Source organism: Astyanax mexicanus, unplaced genomic scaffold (assembly GCF_023375975.1).
Source record: "Astyanax mexicanus isolate ESR-SI-001 unplaced genomic scaffold, AstMex3_surface scaffold_40, whole genome shotgun sequence".
Classification (NCBI taxonomy): Eukaryota; Metazoa; Chordata; class Actinopteri; order Characiformes; family Acestrorhamphidae; genus Astyanax; species Astyanax mexicanus.
Window position 1 is genome coordinate 1069159 of NW_026040050.1, and position 16238 is coordinate 1085396.

The 16238-nt window shown below is 43.7% G+C and overlaps 1 protein-coding gene across 2 annotated transcripts in view; it reads right to left on the minus strand.

Annotated features, from left to right (window-relative positions):
- nptnb (neuroplastin b) overlaps window positions 1-16143 on the minus strand; it is a 57502-nt gene extending 41359 nt beyond the window's left edge. For both annotated transcript variants that reach the window (XM_007241335.4, XM_007241333.4), the window contains exon 1: window positions 15755-16143. In XM_007241335.4, the coding sequence (XP_007241397.2) occupies window positions 15755-15830 (76 nt within the window). In that variant the 5' untranslated portion in view covers window positions 15831-16143. The remainder of the gene's footprint in view (window positions 1-15754) is intronic.
- Window positions 16144-16238: the final 95 nt, after the last annotated feature.

Consider the following 16238-nt stretch of genomic DNA (forward strand, 5'->3'; position numbering starts at 1 on the left):
GTCACTGCTCGGATTACATAATAAACAGGCTAGTTAACGCGCTGCTAACCTCAAGATGTTTACAACCTTTGCCGTAGGAACCGGGGGGGATATTAGAAAGAAGAAAGAAGAAGAAAATAAAATAGTTTCGCTCAGATCAGCTGTACTATTAATGAGGAGACAGGTGACCGCTGAGTAAATGGGAAATCTCTTAACGCCAATCACAGAGCCGGTTCAGGAATTAAGTTCCGCCTCTCAGTAGAAACAGCCAATCAGCTTGCTGGTTTTGCGGTGTGCGCAGGAGAGTGTGCTGGTGGGGGGGAAGCCCCTCCCCCTGTGAGATTAAGCAGCGCGATCGGGATGCAGCAGATTATTTTAAACCAGATCTGGAAATACAGCGATTTTTCTAAAAGAAAGGTAACGATAGGCTAACCATGTAAACAAGTTAAACTGCTATGTTTCTGATAGCTGGTTAAAAATGCACTAATCAAAACACACCAACTCTGCGCTTAATAAAATACAGCCTGTGACAGTCAGTTAGCTTAACTTTTGAATTAGCTTAGTTTAAGAAAAACAAAATTATATAATGTTCAGTTTACCCTGTACCTGACTAGCTAATAACTATTTAATTTTCATTCATTTAGATAACTCAGTCAGCTAGAAGCTGGATGAAGATAATAGCTAGAATTTAGTACAACACTGGGTAATGTTGGTAGTTTAAAGCAGTTTCTTAACCCTGATCACTGCCCTTAAAATTGTGTTTGTGTTGTTATGCAGTAGAATATGTAAGAACAGAGTTAAGAAACACTGATCTAATCTGACTTCTGGTCATTTGTAGTTTACAAAAATCCCTATGAAACGTAAAGTTACATTCTTTTTCATAAAAGGACACCATCATAAGAAGTGCTTTCAGTAGAAACAATTAAAAGTGCGGGACACAATGCTACTCAGTTTGGAGAAAATGTAAATGTACAACATACAATACATAATTAATAATAATAATAATAATAATTAAATCTGTTATATTATTTTAAATATTAGGTGATAACTGATCAGTTTTTGTCATATGTATTTAATTCAGACCTTTCACGTATATTTTTTCTAGCAACAGTAAATGTAATGTGGAGTAACATGTTTAGGTTGTTAAATCACCTTTACTTGGGTGTAACTAATAATAAACAGAATACAGAAAAAAAATATTATTTGGGATTAAAAGTAATTCCGCAAATGTTTTTCTAGGAAACTATAGGGTGGGCTTTGGTTCATATTAGCAAATGTGTCCCCCCCAATATCAAACCCACTCCTATGCCCTTGTTTACAACTACGAAGTTTAGTGGACACGGCTGCTAGGTAAGACTGTTGAAGGCTACTGAAGACTATTAAAGCCTATTGGAGGTTATTGAAAGGGTTATTGGGGGCAGAAATCAGTAAAGGCTGGTTAGATAAGTGATTTACGTCCTCGTCCCTTGCTGCGGTGAAACTGTGACTAGCACTGTCACAGTTCCGTAAAAGATAACAGGCTTTTTCAGTGCTGTACTGTTTATTAACATCAATAAAACGGATTTCGTTCTTTCCAACTATTTGTGAATTTAGTTAAAAGCTTTGTTTAATTGCTGTAACATTGCTTACTAAAAATATGAAGTTTAAATCAGGTCCGCGCTCGTAATAACAGTTAATTAGGGCGGGCAGTGTCAGGCTGGATTTTTTGCCCAATCTAAGCTCTAGCTGGAGTAATGGATTACTGTTGTTCTTATTCAAATATTGTATTATTATTCAAGGAGATTTTATTGTCATTCGCATCACAAGTGACAGTGTTTGTAAACAGTAATTTGTCCTTGTGTGTCAGTGCAATGTGTTGTTAGGTGGAGTTTAAGAGTCTTACAGCTTCCGGAATGAAGCTGTTTCTCAGTCTGGTCGTTTTGCACTTGATACTCCGGTCAGAGGGGAGCGGGACAAAAAGTGCGTGTGCTGGGTGGGTGGGATCCTTCAGAAGGGGTTGGAGCAGGGGTACCCACTATATTCACTGCACGCCACTGAGGCGGCTGATGTTGGTATACACATTCCTGTGGTATTGACATATAAATATAAGATTTGGTGTCTTACAAAAACAATTACTTTTGGTCAGTAACACTCTTCTGTTTATTTACTAACAGCTTAAATTACCAGTGTTTGCTTAGGCATTGTCACGCCTGGCCCTGTTTCCTGTCTGTCCTCGTGCCTGTGTTGTCCCACGTGACCCGTGCCCCTGTGTTCTGCCTGTGATTTTCCATTACCTCATGTCTCATTTGTAGCTCCACCCCTTCCCCAGGTGTTTCCACTCCCAGTGTGTTTCCTGTTATGTTAAAAAGCTTTCCTCTGTCACCTGTCCTGGTCGGTCTTTGCACTGTCCCCCGTTGTCTGTCTCTCTGCGTTTCTGTCTCTCTCTGTGTTTCTGTCTCTCTCTGTGTTTCTTAGCCTCTCAGTGTTTCTTTAGTCTTTGCCCTAGGTCCTTGTTTAGTGTTTAGTCTTTTAGTAGTTTATTCCCTAAATTTATACAGCTCTGCCTTGTTTAGTTTTGTATTTATTCAGTTCCTCGTTTGTTTTTGTCAGCCTCCCTATTTGTTTGTAGTTTATATTTATCTTCCTGTTTATTCTGTTATTTTCTAGTTCCCTGTGTTTTCCCTAGTTTATTCCCTTGCCCTGTTTTAGTTTATCCTGCCTAGTTTTATAGTCTCCCCGTTTGTTTATCTTTAGTATCTCTTGTTTGTTTGTTAGTTTTAGCTCGCCTCTGTTTCTTGTTTTTCTTTGTTTCTTGTTTACTTGTTTATTTGTTTATATCTTTGTTTAATAAATTCGCCATACCTGCACATACGTCCGCCTCCTCGTCTCTCTGCCTGGGTTTAATCCTGACAAAAAGACCGACCGCAATGGATGTAGCAGACTGGCACGCTGCAAGGAAGGCGGACCTGGAGTTTCTCCGTCTCCTGGCCGAGCAAATCCGGGGAGATGACCCGCTCCCAGCGCCTTTCCGCGGGTTGGAGCCCGTCAGCCCAGCTTCAGTGGCGCCCACCGAGACTCACAAGGGGAGCCCGTGCACTGGCTCCAGAATGGCGATCCGCCATGCTCCATTCGGGACCCCGGCGTTGGAATCCCCGAGGCCCCAAGGACGCCGCAGGCCTCGGGGTAGACGTTTTAAGGGGTCCCGCCAGCCGGAGGAGAAGCCCGTTTCCGGGGAGGATTTTCTTGGGGGGGCGCTAGGGCTGTGTGCGGTCAGCCTCGATCCTCGCCCCGACGAGGACGGGGGTGGCATGGATGCAGGCTGTGAGGAGTCCTATTCCTGGGACTACTCCGATCTCCTCACACCTGCATCCAGTGAGGAGGAGCTTGAGGACTGCCCTCCTGCACCAGCCCGCCAGCCGCTACCTCTTTCCGCGGTGGCTGCCGATCCGCGCCCTGTGTTTTTCGCGGTGGCAGCCGAGCCGCGGCCCGGGATTCCCGCGGTGGCGGTGGAGTCGCGCTCCGAGACCCCCTGCGCGGCGAGCCAGCCGCGGTCAAAGACTTTCCCCGCGCTACTCACACCTGACGCTGCACGAGAGAGTAGGTCTCCAGTCCGGGTTTTCACTTCGACCGCAGCTTCGGGCTCCAGTGCTGCAGCGTCAGATCTCTTCTTGCCACGCCCCGTGAAGCACGCGTCTGAAACGCTGCACCCCTTGATACAAGCGGCGGCCGCGCCGCTCTCCGAGACTTTAGCGGCGGCCACGCCTCTCTCCCAGACTGCAGCGGCGGCAGCGCCGCTCTCCGCGATTTCAGCGGCGGCCGCGCCGCGCTCCCAGACTGCAGCGGCGGCAGCGCCGCCCTCCGAGATTTCAGCGGCGGCCGCGCCGCTCTCCGAGATTTCAGCGGCGGCCGCGCCGCTCTTCGAGACTTTAGCGGCGGCCACGCCGCTCTCCGAGATTTCAGCGGCGGCCGCGCCGCTCTTCGAGACTTCAGCGGCGGCCGCGCCGCTCTCCGAGATTTCAGCGGCGGCCGCGCCGCGCTCACAGACTGCAGCGGCGGCGGCGCCGCTCTCCGAGATTTCTGCGGCGGCCACGCCGCTCTCTCAAGCGCCAGCAGTCCCAGCTGCTCCAACTCAAGCACCAGCAGTCCCAGCTGCTCCAACTCAAGCACCAGCAGTCCCAGCTGCTCCAGCTCCGGCACCAGCAGTCCCAGCTGCTCCAGCTCCGGCCCCAGCAGTCCCAGCTGCTCCAGCTCCGGCCCCAGCAGTCCCAGCTGCTCCAGCTCCGGCCCCAGCAGTCCCAGCTGCTCCAGCTCCGGCTCCAGCAGTCCCAGCTGCTCCAGCTCCGGCCCCAGCAGTCCCAGCTGCTCCAGCTCCGGCCCCAGCAGTCCCAGCTGCTCCAGCTCCGGCCCCAGCAGTCCCAGCTGCTCCAGCTCCGGCCCCAGCAGTCCCAGCTGCTCCAGCTCCGGCCCCAGCAGTCCCAGCTGCTCCAGCTCCGGCCCCAGCAGTCCCAGCTGCTCCAGCTCCGGCACCAGCAGTCCCAGCTGCTCCAGCTCCGGCACCAGCAGTCCCAGCTGCTCCAGCTCCGGCACCAGCAGCTCCCAGAACTATGTTTGGGCCCAGGCCCCGTATTTCCAGGCCTGCTCCTAGGCCTCCTGACTTTGCCCCCAGTTATGTGCCCTGGCTGTCCCCACAGACTTTTGCCAGTCCTGGGCACCCACCTATGTTTTTGGTCCCCCTGTCTCTCCCTGTCCTGGTCCCTGTATCTGTGAGTGTTCCAGTTCCTGTCCCCGGTGGTTTCTCTGTTCCTGTCCCTGTTACTGTGTTTGTTTCCGTCCCCGTCAATGTTCTTGTCCCTGTTCCCATGTCCGGTCCCGTCCAGTCTCTGTCTCATGTCCAGTCTCCGTCGCCTGTCCAGTTCCCCGTCCAGTCTCCGTCGCCTGTCCAGTTCCCCGTCCAGTCTCCGTCGCCTGTCCAGTTCCCCGTCCAGTCTCCGTCACCTGTCCGGTTCCCCGTCCAGTCTCCGTCACCTGTCCGGTTCCCCGTCCAGTCTCCGTTCCCCGTCCAGTCTCCGTCACCTGTCCAGTTCCCCGTCCAGTGTCCGTTCCCTGTCCAGTCTCTGTCCCCTGTCCTGTCTCCATCTCCTGTCCGGTTCCCTGTCCAGTCTCCCGTTCGGTCTCCTGTTTTCCCCGGCCTCTCCCTGCCGCCAGCCCCCGGGGTTTGTTTTTCCGCGCCTCGGGAGCTGCGCGTTTAGGGGGAGGTTTCTGTCACGCCTGGCCCTGTTTCCTGTCTGTCCTCGTGCCTGTGTTGTCCCACGTGACCCGTGCCCCTGTGTTCTGCCTGTGATTTTCCATTACCTCATGTCTCATTTGTAGCTCCACCCCTTCCCCAGGTGTTTCCACTCCCAGTGTGTTTCCTGTTATGTTAAAAAGCTTTCCTCTGTCACCTGTCCTGGTCGGTCTTTGCACTGTCCCCCGTTGTCTGTCTCTCTGCGTTTCTGTCTCTCTCTGTGTTTCTGTCTCTCTCTGTGTTTCTTAGCCTCTCAGTGTTTCTTTAGTCTTTGCCCTAGGTCCTTGTTTAGTGTTTAGTCTTTTAGTAGTTTATTCCCTAAATTTATACAGCTCTGCCTTGTTTAGTTTTGTATTTATTCAGTTCCTCGTTTGTTTTTGTCAGCCTCCCTATTTGTTTGTAGTTTATATTTATCTTCCTGTTTATTCTGTTATTTTCTAGTTCCCTGTGTTTTCCCTAGTTTATTCCCTTGCCCTGTTTTAGTTTATCCTGCCTAGTTTTATAGTCTCCCCGTTTGTTTATCTTTAGTATCTCTTGTTTGTTTGTTAGTTTTAGCTCGCCTCTGTTTCTTGTTTTTCTTTGTTTCTTGTTTACTTGTTTATTTGTTTATATCTTTGTTTAATAAATTCGCCATACCTGCACATACGTCCGCCTCCTCGTCTCTCTGCCTGGGTCAACCCTGACAGGCATGGATGTAATTAGAGGAATCTGTACCAGGTTTGTGTGGCATTAATGTGGCACAAGATCGGTATCGGTAATTTTCTCCCTCTAAAGGTTTTAAAATCTATTTAGAGATGGACCGATCAGTGTTTTTGGGTCCGATTTTGATCGCCGATCGTCTTTCAAATCGGACCCAAAAAATACTGATCGGTCCATCTCTAAAATGGGCTGTTTTGTCACTGAAACATAAGGAAGGGGCGGAGCAACACATTATTTAACAGCCACCTAGCAGGGGTGCTGTGCTGTGCTGTTGTGCTGTCCAAGCTTTCTAAAAACAAATTCCGAAAGTTTTGGAAGCCTATTTTTCAGTGTGGGCCATCATTATTGCTTACTGGAATAACTAATTTAAAGCTAGTAATATATCCAGATAGACACACACACGCACGCATATATATATATAAAACCATTTCAGGTGACCACCTCTTGAAGCTCATTGAAAAAATGATGCCAAGAGTGTGCAAAGCAGTAATCAGAGCAAAGGGTGGCTATTTTGAAGAAACTAGAATAGAAAAAATGTTTTCAGTTATTTTACCTTTTTTGGTTAGGTGCATAAAACTTCACATGTGTTCAATCATAGAGAATCTACAATGTAAAAAGAAAATAAAGAAAACGCATAGAATGAGAAGGTGTGTCCAAGCTTTTGGCCTGTACTGTGTATATATATATATATATATATATATATATATATATATATATATATATATATATATATATATATATATATATAATAAAAACAATAACAGCAGCCCTAGTGAGCAAAAATAACAGCTCATAAGGGCAACATTTATAAATAACCACTAACAGTAAGACACCAGTGCTAGCTGGGCTCGTGGATGTTTTGAGTGCATCACAGGCATTCATATCAGATCGGAGACTCCATGAGCACCAATTGTGTGCCTACATTCCCAGGTGGGAATAGGAGCTCTCCTGAGGACAGCAGATTGCTGCACAGGTCCTTGTGCTGCCTGCTTGACACAGAGAAGGATTACTGGGTCCAGAAAACCTGTTCTTCAACACAAGAGATAACTTGACCAATCCCACTGGGCTCTACGACACATCAACATTTTATGAGTGCATTTAGGTTGGTCGGTAATAATAGGGCTGTTCTGTGCTTTTCAGTGTAGGGAATAGTATTGCGTCCCTTTGAATTCTCATGGGTCTTTAGAAAAATCACCTATGTTACTCCACTGTTACACAGAAGATAGACAAGTGTACATTTCAGTATGCTTTATTACTGGATGTCTGTAAAGCTGCTTTGTGAAAACCTATACACATTAATTTGATTTGGTTTGATGTCTGCATCAAACGAATCTCAGTGAAATATACACTATATTGCCAAAGTTATGCGCATATAAACCTTAGTTACATTTCATTCTTAATACCATACTTTTCGCACTATAAGGTGCACCAGATTATAAGGCGCACTATTAATAAACGTCTATTTTCTGGCCTATTTTCATATATAAGACACACTGGATTATAGTGCATATTAAGTGACACTGGTATGGAACAGGGCTGTCGCCATGTTTCTCTTTCTAATTCCTTCTAATAAAGCTAAGCTAAGTAAGTAAACTGATCATTATTAAAAAAAAATTCAAGTCTCTCCTGGAAACCGTGTATTTGGGTGAGTGAAGCACTTCCATATATTTACAGTACAGATTTGCTAGCGCTAGCAGCCTTTAGTGGCTAATACCGTCCAAAATGCGCCACAGAAGAACCCTGAGTGTTCTTCTAATCCATTGCGATATTAGCTGGAGGTTTGTCCCACATAGCTTGTTTTAACACGGTAAACATGCAGGCTACGATACTACGATAATACTTACCTCTGAGTGATGAAAGAGCTAGCGCTTAGCTCAGTTAGCAGCTAATGCTAATACTTAAAATTAAAGGATTTTAGTTTCACCTTATACTGCAAAAAATACGGTAGATTTATGTTAATATTTGACCATTCTTCCAGAAACATATTTAGGCTTCCCTTCCCAATTGTTTCTACTGCTATAATAGCACTGACAGTTGGCTGAGGAAATTTTGCGCAGGTGCTGTACCACACTGGAGTTCACTGAGCTCCTGAGAGCGACCTATTCTTTCATTTTGTTTGTAAAAGCATTCTGCATGTCTAGCTGCTTGAGGTTATACACCTATGACCATAGAAGTCATTGGAACATCGGAATGTAATGCTTTGGGTGGATGACTAAGTACTTTTGCAATGTAATGAAATGCATTAGCACACTAAAGCTGAAATGAATTCAGTATAATTTCAAGATAATTGACTGTTTAATACAGTGCTTCACTGAATCACCTTCTCCAAGAATCTCTTGTTTAGTGACTTCATTGTTAATACACAGCAGTCTAACTAAGCTAAGAACATGGAAACAGTGTGATTCAAGATTTACAGTTTGCCTTAGTTGTTAAGCTCATCCTGAATAAAATATGCAGTCCAGGCTGACACTTTTACATCGATCCACACAGATATCCGGCAGCTTTTTCCAGTAATGACACACATGACAGCATCTATTTTTACCAAGACAAAGCTTCCGCTTCAGAACTGTTATTTGCCTTCCATCCAAGTCATACAATCTAAGAGGAGGAGAATGGATTTTTTTAATCGGATAGTTGGTGCAGCAGGCATTGTAAAAGTTCTATTCAAGATTTGAGCCAAACTAATCAGTATCTCTATACTTATAGTTTTAAAGAAACATTACATTTTAGACATCGGATCAAATCCAAGACAATTGCCTACGGTTAAACTTCACCAGCATTAGGGCTGTGACGATAATTTTATTACCGCAATACCGCGGTTATGGGACGTCACCGCGGTGATGAGCTCATTACCGTCATTACCGCATTTTTTTATGGCTGTCAAATCTGATTGACTGCGTTTTGAGCGGTAGTAAAATGCTCCATATAAGCACAACTGTGGTGAATTCAGTATTAATATGTCAAGTGTAAGTCCTACACTATAGGGCTGTGCAATATATCAAATATATTTTGATCGCGATAGATATTGGTGTCAAACGATCTCAAAATTCATAATATCGAATATAAATTTTTTTGTCATTTATCTGTGCTGCCGCTGCACTGGCGCGGCGGCGAATGGGTTAAGCAAAACGCGGTGCGTGGTACTCATTGAGGTCAGAACAGCTCTGGAGTCTCCTGCTCACTTCGTCTCCATTGAGGCTGCTGAAGAGAGTGAAGATTAGCAGCACTAATATTGGCTCGGAAATGGAAGCTACAGGGCAGGCTCAGTTAGTTGAGAAAAAAGGAAGAAAAAGACTCAGAACAGAAGAGAATCATCTGCAAGATTTGCCGGAAAGTGGTGTCTGCACCTCTCGCCAACACATCAAACTAATTCACCCACCTCAAGGTAAACCATAGAGCCATGTAAGGTGTTCCGTGGTCACATTTTGAGAAAGTAAAATATATTAATTCATTGTCTGGCTGCTGGCTGTTCTGCGTGAGCACCGCGTAGAACGCGCGGCATTGCGCCTCAGTCTTGGGAAAAATAGTAAGGTTGGTTGAAGTGTAGTTCAAACAGCAAAGCAATGATATAAAACTATAACCACCATCTTTACTGAAATGTTGTTATCTGACCAAGTCTGAGGTAAAATACGCTGCGCCTTGTCTCTTTCACAGCACGCGGAACTGAGTTCAGAACCGCTACAAATATAACCATATGAAACTCAGTTCAGATAAATAAACTTCAGATGAGTAAGGACACGTAAAGTGAAACAAAAATTGTCAAACATAAAGGACAGGTTTCTATTATTTTAAAATGGAACTAATGTCTTTTTTTGGTCGGTTGTCTCTTGCGAGCCGATTTCTTAACGTCACGACATTTTAATCAACATATTATATGACGCGGGTCCCGTCAGGATATCTTGCGGCACAGACAGAACTGAATTGTTATTGGCGGGAACAGGAGTTTAATCAATCCAGAGGATGTGGGAGCACATTAATAAATAGTTAAGAAAATTGTAATAATCACGCAGTGATTCTCATGCACGCAACAAAAAAACCCTAAGCACAAAAAAGGAGCGGAGAATGGACCGACACGCGCGCACACACACCGATTTTTTTTTTGTAATGTGGTAAGAAACGTGACCGCACTATTCAGCGCGGTTTTAATAATTTTTTTATTTTATTTTAAGCACTAAATGTAATTTATTAAATTTATTTAGGACCGCGGGGCAGGTGCGGCAAAACTGTGTATGTGGCGGGCTGATGCGGGATTAAAAGAAGGATTTTTTTTGCGGAACGGTAACGGGACAAAAAAGAAATGATGTCTGAATTAATTTCCTCCAATCGAATATAATTTAACATGGTTTAAGAATATAAAATAATTTATAAACAAACAAAATATTTAATATTGAGCTAATAGCCCAAGTGCAAAAATACAAAATCTGTAATACTCTGCACTGCACAATTCAAACGAAATAGCCGTAACGCAGCTGCGCTCCTGCCCTGCGATGCAGCCGAAGCCTGGTGTGAGGCAGCAGAAATTCTGGGGTGAAAACTACATAACTACACAACATAAGGAGACATAATGCACTCCAAATATTCAGGAGGGAAGTGAAATAAATGATACTGTACAGATATAATCTGTATCTAGTAGATATTTAATGAGAAATAAGAAGAGTGTGAATAAAAAAAAACACAGACTTCTTGAGCCTTGAGCCCGAACGGCCCGAGGAAAGGGGTGAGAAATATATTTTTTTCGGGGCCGGGGGTCAGTGGAAAATTTTGCTGTGGATTAATTCGTCTTTTTTTTTTAAACGAATATTAGAATATTCGCTACCAATTACTGCCGAATATCCTGAGCTCAAAACCGCTATTCGGGCCAGCCCTAAAATAGATCTATGGATGGAGAAGGGGGAGGCGGACAAGCTCCTCCTTCAAAAAGTCTGCACGGAAAAAGACAGGTTAGCTGTACAATGACGAATTATACAGGCAGCATATGTTCACTTGTTATGCTGTATTTATGTTTTATGTAGAGGTTGTATGTAGGCTGTATGGTTTGAAGAATAAAGATTTGTTGCCAATAAATTTGTGGTGTTTTTTTTTTTTTGGGGGGGGGGGGTGGTTTGGGGTCTCGCGGTTAACCGCAATATCGCGGTGATGCGTTAGTTTTTTACCGCGGTTATAAAAAATCAATACCGCCCCAGCCCTAACCAGCATTAAACAATTAAACAGTTCATCAGTTAAAATTCATCAGCATTGAAGTGTTTGCAATGACTACTAATTAAGCAGAGGCTCATTTTGACTAGGGCAGCAGTAAATATTGGATTATAGTGGTATATATGTTATATACTGTCAGGGGTGCAACTACATACTTTTTGAGGTGTATGCAAACATACTATCGCCTGATTAGTGCTATGCTTCAGTTTTTTGATATGTATTATCAGGGGCGTTGCCTGGGTATGTAAAAATCCAGGGCTCACCCAGTTAAATATATAAGTTTATTATCTGATCAGTTGGATCCGGTGGAAAACTATTTTAGGGCTAAGAAACTCATTTAAACTAAGCATAGGACTAAATTCTGGCTATCCACAACATCCAGCTTCTAGCTAACTGGTTAGATGAATACATTTTCTTTAATTATAGCTTACAGTAACCCTGCAATGCTAAATTAATAAGAACAATTTGAAAATAAAACAGTTATTGGCTGATCAGGTACATCAGGGCATCATCATACATGAACAAACAGCTCTTACAGAAAATACCGACTACAAATCATTTTCTAGCATCGATTTGGCGCCCCCTCTAGTGCAGCGCCCCTATGCATTGCATACGCTGCATACCGCCTTTTTGCGCCACTGTATACTTTATAGGTTGCTGCTTAGAAGTAAGATCACACTCTCTGCACTCATTTGAATGTTCATTACTGTTCTGTCTCACACTTCAGCCTCTGGATTTATCTCACTCCTCTAACATTAGTCTTAACCAGTCAGAGACCAGGAATTTTACAAGAGCATTAAGGGAGCCTTGTCCCGATGCATGTTAATACTTTTATAAAGGTGAGAAACCACTTGTTCTTTTTTTAGAAGACTAAACCTCTCATTACAGAAGAATTAAAATGTTACACTTAAGCCTTCTGTCATTTGTAACAACCCCCCACCCCAACAACAGATATGTGTTGTGTGTGTAAGTTGTTGCAAATGAAAAGCCCTCCACAGAGCTTTGTAATTGCAGTTTCATACAGTTTGAAATAATTGGAAACAAAACTTCACATTACATCTTGAGACACATCATCATCATAGAACAGTAGGAAACAATGATCCTGTCAAAAACATCCCCAAAGAAGGTTCTGAAGAAAATGGTAAACATCCTTATCAAGTTAAATAATATAGAAAGTAATATCTCTTATAAAGTAAAAAAAAACAGGTAATCATAATTGTAATCCAGATTACACATATTCCAAGGCAAGGCTAAGTATCCTGAGCTCTGTGAATACACAGCTGGATCTTTCAGATCTTATAATGTTCACTGGAGTCCACATCATCCCAAAGAAAGCCAGCAACAACCATGCAACCCCATCCTTCAGGAGTTAATGGATTCACTTTCACAAAAGAATGTTAAAGCCACAGTTCTGTGCTCTGTGTCTTTGCTCTAAGAATAGAAACATGCAGCAAAATGGACCAAAGCTATTTGCAGTCCTGCAGATATCTGTTGCTGAATCTAGCCCTCAGAGGCCCATCCATCCACACCACGGTTAATGGCTTTATTTGAGCTCTCTCCCAATGCTAATGATTTTTTTTGTTTTCTAAAGCCATCTGAAGATTTCCACCAAAGCTGTCACTTCAACGATTCATATGACCCTCAAATGTGCGGCAGGGGAGTGAGTAAAACGATAACGCATATGCCACAGGCACATGGCTTTTTTTTTTTTAGACATTCACTGGAATTAAAACTGTACGTCATGTGCCACTCACAGGTATGAGTAATAGGACTGTGGATCACATCACACTGCTAAATCCGTCTGCCAGTACTGAGTATCTTAAGCTCCTTTGTAAAAAAGCAGACAAGGCCAGGCTTATAACAATCCAACTCCAAACATCAAGTGGAGATTTCTAGAGTGTTCCAAATTTCAGTATGGAAAATTTGTTTGTATGTGGAGCCTAAAGCGTCGCTCGGCATGTGTAGACAATGTCAGCCTATTGAACAAAGCCAATCACTTGCTACGGTTCTTCTAAACATGCCTTCTCACACACACATGCACACACACATTCTCTGTATCTGTCTGTCTGACTGTCTGTCTGACTTAGAGAAACAGACATAATTAGAGTGTCTGAGTACCTGTTTTAACTAATCTTATTTATTCTTAAATTTTATTTCTAATTTTAGTTTTTCTCTTAGGTAATTTTCTTTTTAATTTCTTTCTTTATTTTATTTGTAATAGTCTTATATTATTGCTTTTTTAACTTATACATTTTTTTCATCTATTTTTCATTTATTCATTGTTGTTTTTTCTTTTAATTTAACTTAATAAATGTAGTTATTAACTGTCATGGGAATCCCTGTTTTTGTAAATAATCTGCTACATTGAAAATGATGGTTGCCCTCAAAGTACCTCCGAGTCAAAATAAAAGTTAGACGATTGATTGATTAAATTCAGTAAATTCAGTGTTGCTAAAAAAGTGATGTTTTCAAACAATAAAAATGACAACATTGACAACAAAAAATATTATCGAACATTGGTATCTGCAGTTATTCCTTTAAATAATATTGGTATCACACTGATGTCTAGATTAGGCTGATAAATCACATCTACATTCAATGCACAAAACTAATCCTGTAATGTCCTGTATCTGGCATGTCAGTGTAAATGTTCATAAGGAAGATGAAAACTGTGATGTTCTTGTTGCCATACATAATGCAACCTTGTAAACAGTGCTGCCATGATACAGCCAACAATAACTGATGCTTCAGCATCCAGTATAAATATTTAAGGGTGCATTTACACCTGTATTTTTGGTCCAGTAAAATCGGAATCTGGTTTGTTTTCACGCTTAGTTAGATTATTTTAGGCAAGTGGGCACAAGCACTTAAATCTGAATCAAAACTACTGCCCCAAGGTGTTTGAGAGGAGATCTAGAGACCTAGTCTGGTCTCAAACAAACTTAAGCAAGGTTCCTTTGTGGTGAAAACATGATCTCACATTAATCCACTGTAATTACTACAGTTATAAATTCCATATTTACCGTTGCTACATGTTAAACTGTTTAGAAATATGCTCTAGTCCTGAACACGGGACCTTTTCCTGGATTTAGCCCAGGCAGATCTGACTAAAAAGTGGAGAGAATGTTCTCATTTTTTTTGCACTGCACTCTCCAACTGTAAACCTTGTAAAACTCGTTAACTGATTCAAACCAGAGCAAAAAGGTGTGAAGAAGCCAAAACTTATAAAATACACTGGACTCAACTCAGTTTGGTTCATTCTGTATAATTATAAGGCAGGATATCCTTACTTTTTGTAGCTTTTGTTTTTTATTTATCTGAGATCTGTGGTGTGCCCCAAGGCTCTTCCAGGGGGCCTTCCATGGCGGCACTCATCATTGGTGTTCACCAGACAGCATGGTTTATAGTGTTAGATCACACAAGGAGAATAACCAGCAGGTATGATCAATGATGTGCTGTCTATCCATGGGAGAGGCTGGTCCACTAAATTTATTCATTCATTTATTTTTAAAAGGATGAGAGGAGATGGCTTGGCTGGGTCTCACCAATCTTATTTAACAACAGCCAGGTTGGTTCAGGCTATAGATGGGGTCACACTGTAGGAACAACCCATGAGAACCAGTTACGCTGTGTTACCAATGGGGGGGGCTCCCAAGGCCCTACATAAGCACCTCCCCCATGACTGCCTTCACTCCTTGGTTAACACTACACAGGCTAATTCACTGCGCTAGGTCACACTAGGAGGATAACCCATCAGCATCCACTACACTGTGTGGCCAGTGGGGGTCCCTGAGGAGAGGGTTGAAGGGGAAGCTTGAGGCGGCTATCTTGGGTGGGCAGGGCTGCCCCATGAGTAACAACAGCCCGTCGGCATCGGATATACTGTGCGAACAGTGAAGAGATTGGACTGGAGATCCTTTCCATTACCCCCCCCCCCCCCCCCCCCCGACCCCTTTAGTATTTCCTTTTAGACAGAAATATTCATAGCGCTTGGTCACTCTGGGAGGACAACCCACGAGTGTTAACTGTATCCAATCCTATGGGGGGGGCGGGATGGAGATGAGGAGAGTAAAAATAAATAAGGCTTCTCTGAATCTGAATCTATTAGGAAAAGATACATCTTACACACACCCCCCACACACGCACACATACACACATTTAAGCATCTGAGAGTAAACAAAAGTGTTTTAAAGCTAAAACAGCATCTAGATCCATCTGGTCTGATTTCACACAGAAGCCCTGCAGAACATTTTACTGTAATAGAAAAATCACTATTAATGAAAATCAGTAGAACAGCAGAAAGACAGCAGGACTCCGTGCTGGACAGGGATCCTCACTGCCTGACATAATAAGGGCGCGCGGACCCGCTCTAAGTCCACTCTTAACACCTATAACATCTTCAGTCTCCATGTCTGGACTATATTAGCTCTGATACGATCACCCCGAGCAGCACTAGGGGATCCGAACAGCAGCAGCAGAGGGAGCAGGATGAGGATACAGTATATGGACATTATGGAGGCTAGGCAGATTACACAGTAGACCCGAGAGAGAGAATGTGATCAATGTGTGTGTCTGTGTGTGGAGCTGTTCTCTCGCGACAACATCTCTGATCCTTACCGTTCTGAGAGGAGACATACTGCAGCATGACATTTCCGAGCACCACGGCGGCCAGCATCTTCACACAGGAGCGCATGGCTGCTGGGGTTATAGTGGAAGGAGCAAGAACAGGAGGTGGAGGGGGGAGCAGTCCTGAGCTACACACACACACACATACAGACACAATCACGCACACACCCTCTCTCTCTCACACACACACACACACACACACACACTCACACACACACACACACTCACACACAATCACACTCCAGCAGCAGCAGCGGAGCTCCTGAAGATGGGAGGGGTCTGATCTGATGAGGTAAAAAATTATATTAATATAAAAATTAAATAATTATAATATAAAAACTCCGGGCTGGAAGATCCGAAGCGAGGGTGCAGGGGCGCGCGGAGAGCCGGGCAGCTCAGGGGAGCGCGCGCAGGGCCATTTGGGGGACAGAGTCCGTCATCGCGCGCGCAGAGGAGAAAAAACGTTGACGCGAGT